Source organism: Herpailurus yagouaroundi, unplaced genomic scaffold, assembly GCF_014898765.1.
Source record: "Herpailurus yagouaroundi ecotype Mexico unplaced genomic scaffold, PumYag 214, whole genome shotgun sequence".
NCBI classification, from domain to species: Eukaryota; Metazoa; Chordata; class Mammalia; order Carnivora; family Felidae; genus Herpailurus; species Herpailurus yagouaroundi.
Genome location: NW_024412445.1, coordinates 2,797,116 through 2,812,387, shown reverse-complemented (window position 1 = coordinate 2,812,387; position 15,272 = coordinate 2,797,116). Strand labels below are relative to the sequence as shown.

Sequence of the window (15,272 nt, the reverse complement as noted above, 5' to 3'; positions counted from 1 at the left end):
AGCTTCTCTGCAAAATTAAAGGTCAGTGGACAATGAAGCACATTCTATAGTCCTGAGAGAGAGAAACAACATAAACCAAGAATTCCTCCGTCAGCCAGGCTATGATGCAAAGGGGGGAGCCCCAGAAAGCCATCTTCCGACACCCAAGGAGAAAGAACCTCAGCTACCTGTGAACGGTCCCAACAGTCGCTTGAAGACAACCTGAGTACAAGTTAAGTCCACAATATAAGAGTAGAAATTTCCCAATACGATTGAAATGGAGATGGGCCATGAAAGCGCTCACACAGAGAACTGATTTTAAATAATGGCTAACAAAGTTCTAAGTTTAATCCAGATGCCAACAATGATTCTTGACACTTAAGTGTAACAACCATAAAGTTGTAATAGGAAGGTTATAACTGAAATTAGAACCCCCAGTTGCTAACTTTTACGGAGGTGACTGTCATCATGTTAGAAACCCATAGGGTTTCAGGCTCCCTCGGCGACAGACAGGGTGACGGGCGGGTACAGACGCAAGCAGGCGAACTGGGACTCCCACCCCAGTAAGAAACACAGCATTAATTGTGACAGGTAAGCACATGTTAAAAAGACAGAAGGAAGGGGCGCCTGCCATGAAGCCTGCGACCCCCGATCTCGGGGTTGTGGGTTCGAGCCCCACATTGGGTGTAGGAATCACGTAAAAATAAAATCTTTAAAAAAAAAAAAAAACAGAAGGGAGAAAAACAGATTCCTTTGGCAAAACAGAGGAAAAAAGAAAACCACAAGGACAAGCATAAATTTTAAAACTAACATAGAATGAAAAAATAACTCTAGACGTGCCATTCACGACAATAACTATGAATAGGTCCAAACATCCAATTAGGATGGAGATTCTCAGACCCAGTTGGTTAAGTGATTGAGGAAGTGTCTATATTTATTGTCTGTAAGCCAGGTCCAGGTGCTAGAAATACAGCTATGAACAAAGTAAGCAAAACTCTTTTCTTAATGAAGATTAAGATTATACACAATGCTATCAAAGCCAACTGGATTTTTATATTGGACTAAAAACAAAAGATTTAAATATCAAGCCAAAACAAAAAAAGCTAGAAATGGTAACAACAGACAAAAGAAAATTTGCAGTAAAAAGAATAAACAGAACAAGGTTTGGGGCGCCCAGGAGGCTCAGTCTGTTAAGCGTCCAACTTTAACTCAGGTCATGATTTTGCAGTTTGTGAGTTCGAGCCCCACATGGGGCTCTCTGCTGTCAGAGCAGAGCCTGCTTCGGATCCTCTGTCCCCCTCTCTCTGTCCCTCCCCCACTCATACCTTTCCCCCTCTCTCTAAAAAATAAACATTTTTTTAAAAGAACAAAATTTAGGGGCGCCTGGGTGGCGCAATCGGTTAAGCGTCCGACTTCAGCCAGGTCACGATCTCGCGGTCCGTGAGTTCGAGCCCCGCGTCGGGCTCTGGGCTGATGGCTCAGAGCCTGGAGCCTGTTTCCGATTCTGTGTCTCCCTCTCTCTCTGCCCCTCCCCCGTTCATGCTCTGTCTCTCTCTGTCCCAAAAATAAATAAATGTTGAAAAAAATTTTTTTTAAAAAAAAGAACAAAATTTGTTTTATTGTGAAAAAAAATCACAATTTACGATTAATATTTATGCACTCAGGAACAGAGCATCAAAATATATGAAGTAAAAATGACTAGAAACAAGAAAGGAACATGGTAACACTTGAATACCAGGAGCCCTTCACAACCCGGCAGACAGTCCTTGAAGAGTCAAGTCACGAACGAGCCCCTGTCCAGATTACAACCCTAGTTCTGCCCCTTGTTTGCTGCCTGGCCTTAAGCCCCATTGCTTAACCGTCGGCTTCAGGCTCCGAGAGGAATGGGGTTAGCAGAGGTGGTGATATTAGGGTACGTGACAGTGTCTCAGGGCCAGGTCTGGGCCATAATAAGTGCTCAGTAAACAGCCCCGGCAGCAGCCAAACTGCACACCCACATGCCGGGGCTGGATGGTGTTCCCGATGCAACCACATGAGATCTGCAAAGTCTTAACTCTACACACACACACACAGACACACCAAATATATATGTATGTTTACATAGGTATCTGGTAAGTTTATAAATACATATACCCTTATTTGTTTTGAGAGAGACAGATCATGTGTACACGCGTGTGCACTCACACGTCAGGGAGAGAAGCAGAGGGGAGAGAAAATCCCAAGCAGGCTCCACGTTCAGCAACGAGCCCGACACGGGGCTGGATCTCACAACTCTGGGATTGTGACCTGAACCGAAATCAAGAGGCAGGTGCTCAAGGAACTGAGCCACTCAGGTGTCCCAATACAAATTGTACATCTTTTTTGTATGACTAGTTATTGCTACCTAAATTAGTTAAAATATCCTATTTTATCCTCTGTATACATACATATCCTTGCTTTTCAAATGCCGAAGAAAATTTATTGAAACTAACATACAATAAAATCCCAAAATATATAAATCATTTAGGTGTGTGTTATGAAATTAGAAATTCTTAGCCAAAGTTTGTGTGAACACTTTTCTTGAGCGAGAAAGAGAGAGAGAGGGTCCAAGTGAACGAGGGGGCAGAGGGAAGACAGAGAATCCCATGAGGGGCGGAGAGAGAAGCAGGGCTCACCCGGGGCTCGTGCTCACCCGATGTGGGGTGTGAGCTCTCAAACTGTGAGATCATGACCTGAGCCAAAGTCAGAGGCTTAACGGCTGAACCACCCAGGCGCCCCATGTGAACACCTTTTAATTTAACGAGCTGCAAATTTTAAATAATACAAATATCTCTTGAGTTATAGGACAGTACTTAGGAAGTGTTTACATAGGCAATAATAAAGATAGTAGCCATAACAACATGCTAGATAGAACCAAATTGCAGACTCCAGTAAGTTTGTTACTAATTAAAAACCAAAACTTAGTCAACATAGTACAATAATACAACAAATCTGAGGAAAGCCAAAAGAAATTGAAAAAATAAATGTTAAAAGGAAATGACTTCAGGGGCACCCAGCTGGCTCAGTGGTGGAGGGTGTGATTCCAGTTCTCATGGTTGTGAGTTCGAGCCCTGCTTTGGGGGTAGAGATAACGTAAATAAATAAATGTTTTTAAAACTTAAAAAGAAATGACGTGGAGAAACAGAAAAACAATGAGAAAATGAACTAGTTTCCTAAACATACAACAAAGCATACAGATCTCCGCTGAGTCTAATTTTAAATTATTTAATATTAATCAATATATTAGAGTGCATCTAATATATTGCATAAGGTGCATTCACACCTTAGTATTGGTGTGAATTTAAATATTCAAAACAATCGGAAACACTGATGTTTGAATAATAGATAATTTAATAATTTAATTTGATAATATTAGAAAATAAACCTCCCAAGTATAGAAAATCCCTATAACACATACAGAGGAATGTTTTTTTTAATAATTTTTTTAAAATGTTTTTATTTATTTTTGAGAAAGAGAGAGACAGAGTGCTAGTGAGGAAGGGCAGAGAGAGAGGGAGACACAGAATCTGAAGCAGGCTCCAGGCTCCAAGCTGTCCACGCAGAGCCGGACGCGGGGCTCGAACTCACGAACTGTGAGATCATGACCTGAGCCATGGTCAGATGCTTAACTGAGTCCCCAAGTGCCCCTACAGAGGAAATGTTTTAAAGCAAAAGAATGCTATCTCTGCGACCCTAGATTTTAAAATCTCAGTGAAACATATTTTTCTAAGGAACATGACAAATTACAGATAAGCCATAGAAAACCTTCAGGCAGGAACAGAACGTGTGCTGTGTCCAGCGACCGAAGAGGTGGAAAACAGGGACTAACAGCAAGGCACCTCTCTGGCACTGAGAGCGCGTGACTAGAACCTGCTGGAGAAGCGGCTGCTCCTAGGGCTGGGCCTGGAACACCCAGCAGGCACCCAGCAGAGATAAGCAGACTCATGTCAAAAGGACTCAGAAAACGGGACTTGTGTCCACAAGTCCCTGTCTCCTTGCTTGAACTGCCGTACCCTCTGGAAACAATGCAAGAGGCGTCCATAGAGAACTCTAAAAGGAGGAAGGAGGAAGCAAGCCAGTCGGTTCCCCAGGACTGGACAATATCAGCAGAAGGGTGCCCTCTGACCCCCACTCAACAGAAGCTGACCCACACCCTGCATTTCCCCAGCCAACAAGCCAGCAGCAGAACGCAGCCGGGAGGCTCACTCCTCCCACGATGGACAGGAATCCTGCTAAAACATCAACAAAAAGGATCAGTCAGGAGAAGCAGCCCAGGAAACCCCAGGGGAGGGTGAAGGCAACAGAGGGTCCCGCGTGGACGATCTCAGCACACGCACCCCGCACAGTCACCGAGCAGGAGGTACAGGGACAAGTGGCCTGGCCCCAACAAGAGGGCTCTTGACCACAAACTCCCCCGCCCCCCCCCCCCCCGGAAGCATCTGGAAGCATGTAGGCCTGGACAAACCACCCTCAGGCAGGAGCATCAGGGGCCAGGGGAGCCCCAGATGCAACAGAGGGGCCAGCCTATCAGAGGCTGCTAGGATTCAACTGTCCCTCGAACCACAACCACAGGGATGCTGAAACCTGTATTTTGTTAAACCTGAGGGACGTTACTTCTGGCAAGAATAAAACATTTTTACAATCTCCTGACAGAAAACCCCCAGTTCCCACAACACAAGTGAAAATCGCCCTGTACACAAAGAACCAGAAAATCACACCTTGAATACGAAAAGCAATTAACTGGGGGGCGCCTGGGTGGCTCAGTAGGGTAAGCAACCAACTCTTGGTTTCAGCTCAGGTCATGACCTCATGGTGGGTAAGATCGAGCTCCACATCAGGCTCCACAATGACAACACGGAGCCTGCCTGGGATTCTCTCTCTCTCTCTCTCTCTCTCTCTCTCTCTCTCTCTCTCTTCCTTTATGCCCCTCCCTCCCAAAATAAATAAATAAACATGAAAAAAAAGGAAAAAAGAAAAGCAATTAACTGATGTCCATATTGAGGTAAATCAGACGTCAGAAGGATCTGGCAAGTATTTTAAAGCAGGATAGAGAAGGCAATGTCCCTAGGGTCCCTCGTTCCACAGCTCAGCAGGTGTCCAAGAACTCGCCTCTCCCAGGGGTGCGGTATCCCCACAATGACCTCCCCAGCCATGCCGCGGTCCAGCTCTGCAGAGTGGCCAAGCATAGGGGTTCCCCTGCACCCACAAGTGCAGGTCCTCGGCACCACCAGCAGGTCCCCCGGTGACCTCTGCACCCAGCTGACCACAGCTGTGTTCCTCCCAGTGGGGTCTGGACGCTGACCCTGGGTGGGGAGGCCATTTCCAGGGTGGTTCCTCCCGCCCCCCGAGGTCCTGCCAGCCCCCGGTGAGGGTCTGCCCCGGGCCTTTATTCTTCACATCCTTAACCAACCCCCTGGGACTCTAAGCTCTTGTTACAGTCGTGATTTTTCATTTCAACCTTCCTTGCTGTTTCTTCTGATTGGACCCTGACCGACACACTGGAAAATAACCAGACAGACACCGTGCTCAGAAAACAGCAAAAATTGTGTATGTGGTGAATAAAACTAAGAAGGAAAGATTATGCAATTTCTTTTTTTTTTAAGTTTTTTTTTCAAGTTTATTCATTTTGAGAGAGACAGAGAGAGCGAGAGGGGGAGGGGCAGAGAGAAAGGGAGAGAGAGAATCCCAAGCAGGCTCCACACTGTCATCGTGGAGCCCGATGCGGGGCTCAAACTCATGAACCATGAGATCATGGCCTGAGCCGAAACCAAGAGTTGGATGCCCAACCAACTGAGCCACCCAGGCGCCCCTGAGCTTATTTATTTTTGAGAGACAGACAAAGAGTGAGTGGGGGAGGGGCAGAGAGAGGGAGAGAGAGAATCCCAAGCAGGCTGTGAGGTGTCAGCACAGAGCCCAACTCGGGGCTTGAACTTATGAACCATAAGATTGTGATCTGAGCCGAAGTCAGACACTTAACCGACTGAGCCACCCAGGGGTGCCAATAATGTAACTCTGTCAAAATCACTCCAAACACCAAAAACTAGTTTTAAACGTGGTCTGATACCCAACAAAAGAAAAACTGTAGGCTTGCAGAGCTGACAGAGTTGAGAAGCCACAGAAACTGACCCCGGGGCTTTGGGGGGTCGAGGCAGGGTGCCGAGGCGGTCGCCCTGCGTCTGACGTGGGGCTCTGCACGAGGACCACAGAGTGGCCACAGTCAGCAAGTGGGACGGTGGGGCCTGCGTGGCTCTCCCTCCCGGGCTCACGTGGCCGGCACCAAGCCCTGCTCGCGACACTGCTCACAGCCCGGGGACTGCTGGACCCCTGGGTTTGGGTCTCCATCTCAGAGCAGCCGGCATGTCTGGCTGCCAGGCCACAAGCTGCCCTCGATCTCCGGATCGAGGAGATCTCCGGATCTCCTTTGCTCAGGCCCAAAGTAGCGGGACCCACACCGAGGCTTCACGGGTGCTTCAAGAACTTGAGAGCAAACTGTCGTCAGAATAAAAGCGACAGTCTCAGTTCTCTGACAGAGGGGGGCCTCCAGGGACCCAGGGAAAGTGTCACTAGTTCCACTTTTAGGGAAAGTGTTTTAATTACGAAAGCGATCTGAACCCTATCTTCTCCTCCTCCCGCCGGCCCTGGAAACTAAGGTCTGCACACTTCAGTGGGTTCTTCATAACAAGCCTACAAGCAGCTTGTCATGAGCAGGCTGTGCAGGTAACGCCGACGAGTGAGGTTGGTTGGACCCTGCCGCGGGAGCAAGTTCACAGTGACAGGGTTCAAGGAAGAGTATCTGGGGGACCCCAGGGCCAGGTGATGTCACTAGAGCGGCCCTGGAACCTGCCTCCGTGCGTCTCTTGCTTTGCAGAATCAAGGCCCGTGTTCATGCGCTCATCAGCAAATTAACCTCCCTTCCGTGTGATTCCAGAACTGGCCAGAGTTGGCGAGTTTCCTACATGGCCCCAGACATTTCCATTTTCAAGTGGTAAAAGAAAGTGTCAGTGTTCATGCTAGACTGTGTCCTCCCAAAATCCATAACCCCCAGGACCTCAGAATGTGACTCTTTTTGGAGAAAGAGTCTTAAAACGGGGGATAAAGTCAACATGAAGTCACATGTTAACCCTTAATGAGCAGGATTTTTTTTTTTTATGTTTAATCTATTTTTGAGAGAGAGAGAGAGAGAGAGAGAGAACGGGGGAGGGGCAGAGAGGGAGACACAGAATCCAAAGCAGGCTCCAGGCTCTGAGCTGTCGGCACAGAGCATGACGCGGGGCTCAAACCCACGAACTGTGACATCATGACCTGAGCCGAAGTCAGACGCTTAACAGACTGAGCCACCGAGGCGCCCCAAGAGTGGGGCCTTTATAAGAAAAGGACGTCAGAACACAGACACACACAGAGGGACAAACATGTGATGGCACAGGGAGAAAATGGCCATCTGCACACCCAAGAGAGAGGCCTCAAGAGGAACCAACCCTGTGGACACCTTGATCTTGTACTTGCAGCCTCCAGGCCTGGGAGAAAACAAATCTCTTGTCCAAGTCTCCTGGCTAGTTTATGTACAAGCTCATACAGGCTGTGTGTCAAAGACTTCAGAGTAACACACGTGGCCTGAATTCCAGCTCCCCCCACTTTCCAGCTCTGTAACGTCTCCTCTCCAGGCTGTGGTTTTCCTCTCTGTATAATGGGTATGAGTTCCTTCCACCAGCGTTTGTTTGAGGGGTAAGTGAGACGGTCCACGCCAGGGGCCTAGCCAGGGGTCAATCAGGGTAAGTAATACCCAGAGGAGACCGCTCTCCCAGACCACATTACGGCTGCCAACCTCAGGCGGGACTACCTGGGGCACCCTGACCTGTGCCCAGGGACAACAGCCCCCGTGACGGAAGGAAGAGTCGCCAGACACAGGGAGGGCACAAGGCTTGGCCCAGAGATTATCCTGTCCTGGGTATACATAAATTCAGGGAAGTCTTCAACAGAATGGGCACAAGAGCCATATAATCAATATTGTGTGATTCATTCAACAACCATTTGCCCACTGTGATATTGGGCGCTGGGTATGGTGGTCCATACAACAAACACATCTGATCTCAGCTCCTGCTCTCAGACACCCGGCCCGGGCCACGGGGCTCCAGCTGGGCTGAGGCCACCCTGGGGCCGAGGCCCCCTTGCCCCTTGGAGCCGCAGGCACACAGCTGGCCACCAACCTCAGCTCAGGACACAGACATCAGGAAAGCCTGGCTCCCTCCCCCCATGCCAGGAGACGTTAATCCACTCCTGTCCCCGCCTGACCACCATGATGCCCCAGGGCCAGCTTATGCGGTGACAACCTGTTCTGAGACACACAGGGGTAAGGCCAAGTGCTCTGTGCCCTCAGCTTCCCCCTCGGCCCACAGCCAGCCCCCGCTGAGCACCTTCACCAGGACAGGATAGCCTGGGTGAGCCTGGGCTCACACTCTGAGCACAGGCTGTCCCTCCTCTGTCCTCTCCTCCCTTGGGCTCCCACCCTGTCTAGACACCTTTCATCCTGCGGTTTCTCCTCCTCAGCACCAGTGACACCAGACAAGCCTCCCCCACGACAGCAGGGGCTGCCCTGTGAATTTCAGGGTGCACAGCGGCATCCCGGCCTCCACCCACTGGCTGCCAGGAGCTCCCCCCTCCCCCCACCAGCAGCGTCATGTCAGGTCATGACACCAGAAACAACTCCAGATAGTACCACAGGTCCTCTGGGGACAAAATCGCTGGGCCCCACCCCGGCTGGGAATCCCCAGCCCCCCAACCCCCTCTGCCTGCTTCCTAGGGTGATTTTCACCCTCCCCAGGACCCGACGAACACGGTCAGAATGTCCTTCAGAAATCACGTCGGTAGAGAAGATCCAGGACTACATTTGTTTGCTATTTTCTAAATATTTTTGAGAGAGAGAGAGAGAGAGAAAAAGAGAGAGAGAGAGAGATGGAATGAGTGGGGGAGGGGCAGCGAGAGAAGGGGTCAGAGGATCCGAAGCTGGCTCTGTGCTGACAGCAGAGACCCTGACACGGGACTCGAACTCACAAACTGTAACACCATAACCTGAGCTGAAGTCGGACGTCTAATCAACCAAGCCACCCAGGCGCCCCCTAAGTGTCATTTCTGATTTTTTGTCCCGATCCTCCGGACTGCACGCCATGCAAGAGAGTTATTTTTAGCCCGTTTAGTAAAAGGAAATGGAGCACGGGGAGTCAGATGACTTTTCTGGGGAGAGCGCGGTGCTGAGTGTAGCGGGCTGGCGTCCCATCGGGAAGGACACCGGTGGGTGGCTGACGTGTGCACCCTGAGCTCACGATGCCGTTCCTGACAGGCTACTTACTCGTGGACGTAAAATCTAATTCTTTAATTCTTGTATCTGTTTTCGTTTTTTTCACTTTTATAATCTCTCTTAACAGGCATGTGTTGGGGCACCTGGGGGGCTCAGTCGGTTACACGTCCGACTTCGGCTCAGGTCAAGGTCTCTCGGTTCATGAGTTCTAGCCCCGCATCAGGCTCTCCGCTCTCACTATAGAGCCTGCTTGGGATCCTCTGTCTCCCTCTCTCTCTGCTCCTGCTCACCCCCCTGCCTCTCTCTCAAAAATAAATAAACATTTTAAAAAATTTAAAAAAAATAAAAGCTCATGTGTTGTCTTAACTCTGTTCTTTAATTTTGCATCAGCCTGGGGCCAAAACCAACACAATTCTTTTTTAAAAATTTTTTATGCTTATTTATTTTTGAGAGAGAGGAGAGACAGAGCACAAGCAGGGGAGGGGCAGAGAGAGAGGGAGACACAGAATCCGAAGCAGGCTCCAGGCTCTGAGCCATCAGCACAGAGCCCGACGCAGGACTTGAACTCATGAACCGAGATCACGACCTGAGCCGAAATCAAGAGCCACCCAGGTGCCCCCAAACCAAACACAATTCTGACTGACAAAACTAAACGAGCGCACTGATGCACTGGGATCTCCCGAATAATAATGTGGAAATACCATCAATCCACATGTAAAGACCCTCCCAGAACGAGCTAGGTCTTCCCTAGATATCGTAGCCATTGTGTTCTTGGGGTCTGGGAAGTGTTTTCAAAGGGGGTGCAGATGGTTTTGGGGACACACCCGTCAGAGAGCCCAGCCAAAGAAGCGCACGGTAAGGACGCCATGGACCGCAGTGTGTCCCCACGAACAAGTCTCCCTGATGAAATCCCGGAGCTTGCTCGCGCCTCCATTTTGCTGATGGAGGAAGAGGTGATGGAGGAGGGGAGAGTGACAAGCCCAAGGTCATGCAGATGGAGGGAACAGGGAGGGATCCCCCCCCCCCAGCCTTGCCTGTGTCACCTCCATCACGGTCCTGGGTGCCTCCCTCAGTGTCCAAGGATGAACCCTGTGAAATTAACACCCTCTCCTAAAGACATGGTGGCCACTTCACACCGAGGTGCTAGGAGGCTGAACAGTCCTTGTCACAATATTGCTGTTAAAAATCTGTTCTGGGGGTGCCTGGGAGGCTCATTCGGTTGAGAGTTTGACTTCGGCTCAGGTCACTATCTCACGGTTCGTGAGTTCAAGCCCTGCGTCGGGCTCTGTGCTGACAGCTCGGAGCCTGGAACCTGCTTCAGATTCTGTGTCTCCCTCTCTCTCTGCCCCTCCCCCACTCATACTTTCTCTCTCTCTCTCTCTCTCTCTCTCTCTCTCTGTCAAAATGAATAAACATTAAAAAAAAAAAAAAGAAAGTGATGCAGAGAGTAAGACGAAGTAATAAACAGTTTACAACATGGAGCCGAAGTTGCTTCACATGACAGGTGCCAAAGCTTCCGGGACCTCCAGCCAGGTGGGGCTTGAGACCAAGCGTCTACTGACCGCATCCAATGTTCAGGAAGCCAGACAGTCACGGCTGACTGCGAGAATAATGCACCCTGCCTACAATGCCAGAAAGGCAGCCTTATCAGTGCAAACCGGGATGTCCACATCCAAAGTCGCCAGTCACACTGGACGCGTGAGAAGGACGCCAGCTCCTGGTACTGCCTATAACATCTCACATGGGAGGAGCAAGAATCAGGGAAATTGCTGGTTTCTCCTGAATTTTCATTATTCTCAGGGATGCCTGGGGGGGGCTCAGTCTGTTGAGCGTCCAACTCTTGGTTTCGGCTCAGGTCACGATCTCACGGTTCATGGGATTGAGCCGTGTCGGGCTCTGGGCTGAGAGCGTGGAGCCTGCTTGGGATTCTCTCTCGCCCTCTTTTTCTGCCTCTTTCCCCCGTCCACCTCAAATAAATAAATACACTTTAAAATTTTTTTTTTCAACGTTTATTTATTTTTGGGACAGAGAGAGACAGAGCATGAACGGGGGAGGGGCAGAGAGAGAGGGAGACACAGAATCAGAAACAGGCTCCAGGCTCTGAGCCATCAGCCCAGAGCCCGATGCGGGGCTCGAACTCACGGACCGCGAGATCGTGACCTGGCTGAAGTCGGACGCTTAACCGACTGCGCCACCCAGGTGCCCCAATATACTTTAAAAAAAACAGAAAGAATTTTCATTTTTCTCAGAATGCATGGGGCTCAATCCCTCCCCATACCTCTGTCCCGGCTCCCCAGCCTGACAGAGGCAGACACGCCCTGCCCTCCTAAGGCTTTTCCAAACCCTTCCGTCCTCGAGGAGCAGCTCAGGTCTCTGCATCCTGCCACACTGAACACACCCCTCCTATCACATCTAACTTATTCCTTCGCTTCTCTGTCTCCTTGTTCCCCACCGCAGGGTGAGCTCTTCAGAAGTGCAAGCTGTGACACTAATTCCTGTAACACTAGAACACATGTATTACGAATACCACGAATATATAACATATAATCAAAAAAAGAAACTCACAGCTTCTTTTTAAACAACTGAAATTTACAAGAAAGCTTTCTAGAGAGTCATTTGCTATGAAATTCCTTAAAAAAAAAAACACAGCCCTTAAAAGCTTAACCACGAAGGGAATCTGGAATAACTTTGGCGTTGGCTCCGGGCCTGTCAGAAGTAGCTGTGAAAAGACTCACTCCTGCTGTTTATCGAGATTAACATCATTTCACTGCAAGAGTCAGAGTTTCAGTAAATACCCCTCCGAGATGATGCTTTCCAGATGAAAACAAGTTATGGGCCACATTCAGAGTGCATGGAGACAAAGACAGCCCCTGAGCCGTGTCACGGGGGGACGGAGCTTTGGGGCGTTCTCATGGCGACCACGGGGATGCGCAAAGTCCACCTGGACCAAAAGTAACGCACCTCCTCGTACGACCACCACCAGCGCTTAACTGTTTCATTTTCACGTTAGTACTACTTGAAGCTGGAACATTCATCACCAGTACAACCTGGCTTCTCTTCTTGGATCAGACGGTTCGCGTGTTCTCTGTGAAGCTCCCCTCAAGGTGCCTGCAGGCTTCCTCACGAGCCACCCCCAGACACGAAAACAAGACCACACAAGATACAGCACAATCCTCTCGGAACAAAGTGTGCCCGTGAACCATCCCGAGTCTCGTAGCATACAGGGGGGAGGCGGTACGAGAGGGAAAACAGAGCCCTGCGATGTTGGCATTGCTCCTGGGGAGGCGGAGCTGCCCGCCCCACCCCCAGCTTCTCTTCCACAGGGAGAGGCCGCCAAAGCCTCACAATCAAATGGGACACGTCCCTCACCAGGCCGAGACTACACACAGGTGGGATCTCACTCTTCCTTAAGCACCGGGTGCACCAAGCAAAACACCTGCTCCAGGGCACCTGCTCCAAATAATACCTCCTGCCCCCAAAGTGTCCCCCAGGAGAGAGACCCCTTGGCAAGTCCAACCAAGGTTAACAGCAAGGGCAGGAAAAGGCCAAATAGACCGTACTCAACACACAAAAACATCTGCATTACAATCTATAGAACGTTATGGAGCTTTAAAGATTTCTTCCCGATCTACAACATCCTCATTCATTCAGACTTACCTTTCCAATGATCTCGTTAATCTCTGGAGTATTTGGTGTGTACAGTATTTTTCCATGTAATACAGGTTTTAGGAAGGACCACACCAAAGCACCATTTGGAGACTGTAGAATTTCCTGATAGAGGTTCAAGCAAAATGGTGCTGCCACAATTTAAACAAACAAACAAACAAAAAATTACTCACAATAGGGGATGCCCAGGCTAATAGTAACCCTCATTTACATATCCATGATGCGTCACTTTTCAATGACTGATCTAGATACATTTTTCATGCCAAAATTCTGAATTTGGGCAGTAAGTTCTACAAGAATTTTTCTTGTCATTGTCTTTGGCGCCTCTTGTCTCAGAAGAAATTTCGGGATACCATGTTTATTTCAATATTTGGGGTTTTTTTGCTTTTGCTTTAATTTTTTAATGTTTATTCATTTTTGAGAGAGACAGAGAGAGAGCACCAGCAGGAGAGGGGCAGAGAGAAGGAGACCTAGAATCTGAAGCAAGCTCCAGGCTCTGAGCTGTCAGCGCAGAGGCCCGATGCGGAGCTCGAACCCACAAACGGTGAGATCATGACCTGAGCCGAAGTCACATGCTTAACTGACTGAGCCACCCAGGCGCCCCTTGCTTCAATACTTTAAAAGAAAGGAAAGCATGACTTTCACGTGTCCAAACTAAGTCATCCTTAAGACACCTGAAAATAATAGAAAGAAATGCACCTGATCTTTAATCTAGAAAACTGTCAACACTTAGAGGATTGAGAACAGAATTAGGTTCTTCTTATGAAATTAACTTCATATCTTGTTACTGAATTTTCTTCCCTGCACCTACACAGAAGTGTTGAACTTACTGTTTTCGATATATTAAGTCACCTTCTTTTCACTCCAACCTTGATTCCTCAAGGTGGCTTTCATCATTGCTGTGGTGTTAACTGGTTTCAACTGAGGGCTTACTCAACTAACCTGTCTAACCGAATAGGTGCTTAATGAGGGTAGAGCCTTCATCACCATAGTGCTTAGTGACTGATTCTTATATATGGTTTTAAAATAGTGATGAGTACTTTAGTACAACTGGTTCTTTTACTCCTGGAGCAAACATTTAAAATGGAAATATTTCAGGGCACCTGGGTGGCTCAGTCGGTTAAGCATCCGACTTCGGCTCAGGTCATGATCTCACAGTTCGTGAGTTCAAGCCCTGTGTCAGGCTCTGTGCTGACAGCTCAGAGCCTGGAGCCTGCTTCAGATTCTGTGTCTCCCTCCCTCTCTGCCCCTTCCCTGCTCATGCTCTGTCTCTCTCTGTCTCAAAAATAAACGAACATTAAAAAAATTTTTTTCTTAAATAAACATTAAAAAATAATTTTAAAAAATGGAAGTATCTTAGCTCTGATACCAAGATTCCTAACACCCAAGGTATGAATACTGCTGTTGTGATCACTTCCACTATTAATTTCGTCTTCCCAAATTGTCCACTTGAAAAGGAAAAAAAAAATGTTTTTTTATTCAAGTACAATAAAATTGATAGAAAGAACTCCCTGAGATATAAATTAAGAGCATGGATACATAATGAAGTTTTAAACCATTAATTATAAAGGTTGTTCTCATTGATATTTTTTAAAGTTATATTTCAAATTATCAGCTTGATGTAAACAGTAACAATTTTCATTTCAGAAAAGACATAACCATCTTTATGTACAGAACAAAAAATTTGAAACCAGGAATCCTGACATCTGCCACTTGTGAGCTGTGTGAACTTGGGTAAGTGATTTACCCTTCTCTGAGCTTCCAGCATGTCCTCTGGAAGATGAGGATACTAATATTGTCTGTGGTGAGTGTGACAATCATTTGAAATACAATGTGTGAAAGCACTAAGAAAGACTGGTCCTCAATGGTGGCTAAATAACTAGACAGATGAATGGTTGAGTGAGTGTGTGAATGAATGAATCAATGGATGGATGAAAGGATGGATGGATAGCTAAAGGGATGGATGGAAGGATGGATGGTTAAATGATGGATGGAATGATGGATAGATGTAAAGATAGACGGAAGGATGGATGGATGGATGGATGGATGGATGGATGGATGGATAGATGGATCAATGGATGGGTGAATGGGTGGGTGGATGGATGGATGGATGGATGGATGGATGGGTGGATGGACTGATGGATGGATGGGTGGATGGATGGACTGATGGATGGATGGGTGGATGGATGGACTGATGGATGGATAGGTGGATGGATGGACAGATGGATGGATGGATGGATCGATGGATGGATCGATGGATGTGTGGATGATTGGATGGATGGATTGATGGATGGATAGATCAATGGTTGGGTGGATG

General features: G+C 48.2%; 1 protein-coding gene across 1 annotated transcript in view; it reads right to left on the bottom strand.

Moving 5' to 3' along the window:
- Positions 1-15,272, bottom strand: part of ABCA13 (ATP binding cassette subfamily A member 13) — a 412,425-nt gene that overhangs the window by 261,453 nt on the left and 135,700 nt on the right. Inside the window, exon 27 of the mRNA XM_040455040.1 lies at positions 12,947-13,086. Coding sequence (XP_040310974.1) covers positions 12,947-13,086 — 140 coding nt within the window. The remainder of the gene's footprint in view (positions 1-12,946; positions 13,087-15,272) is intronic.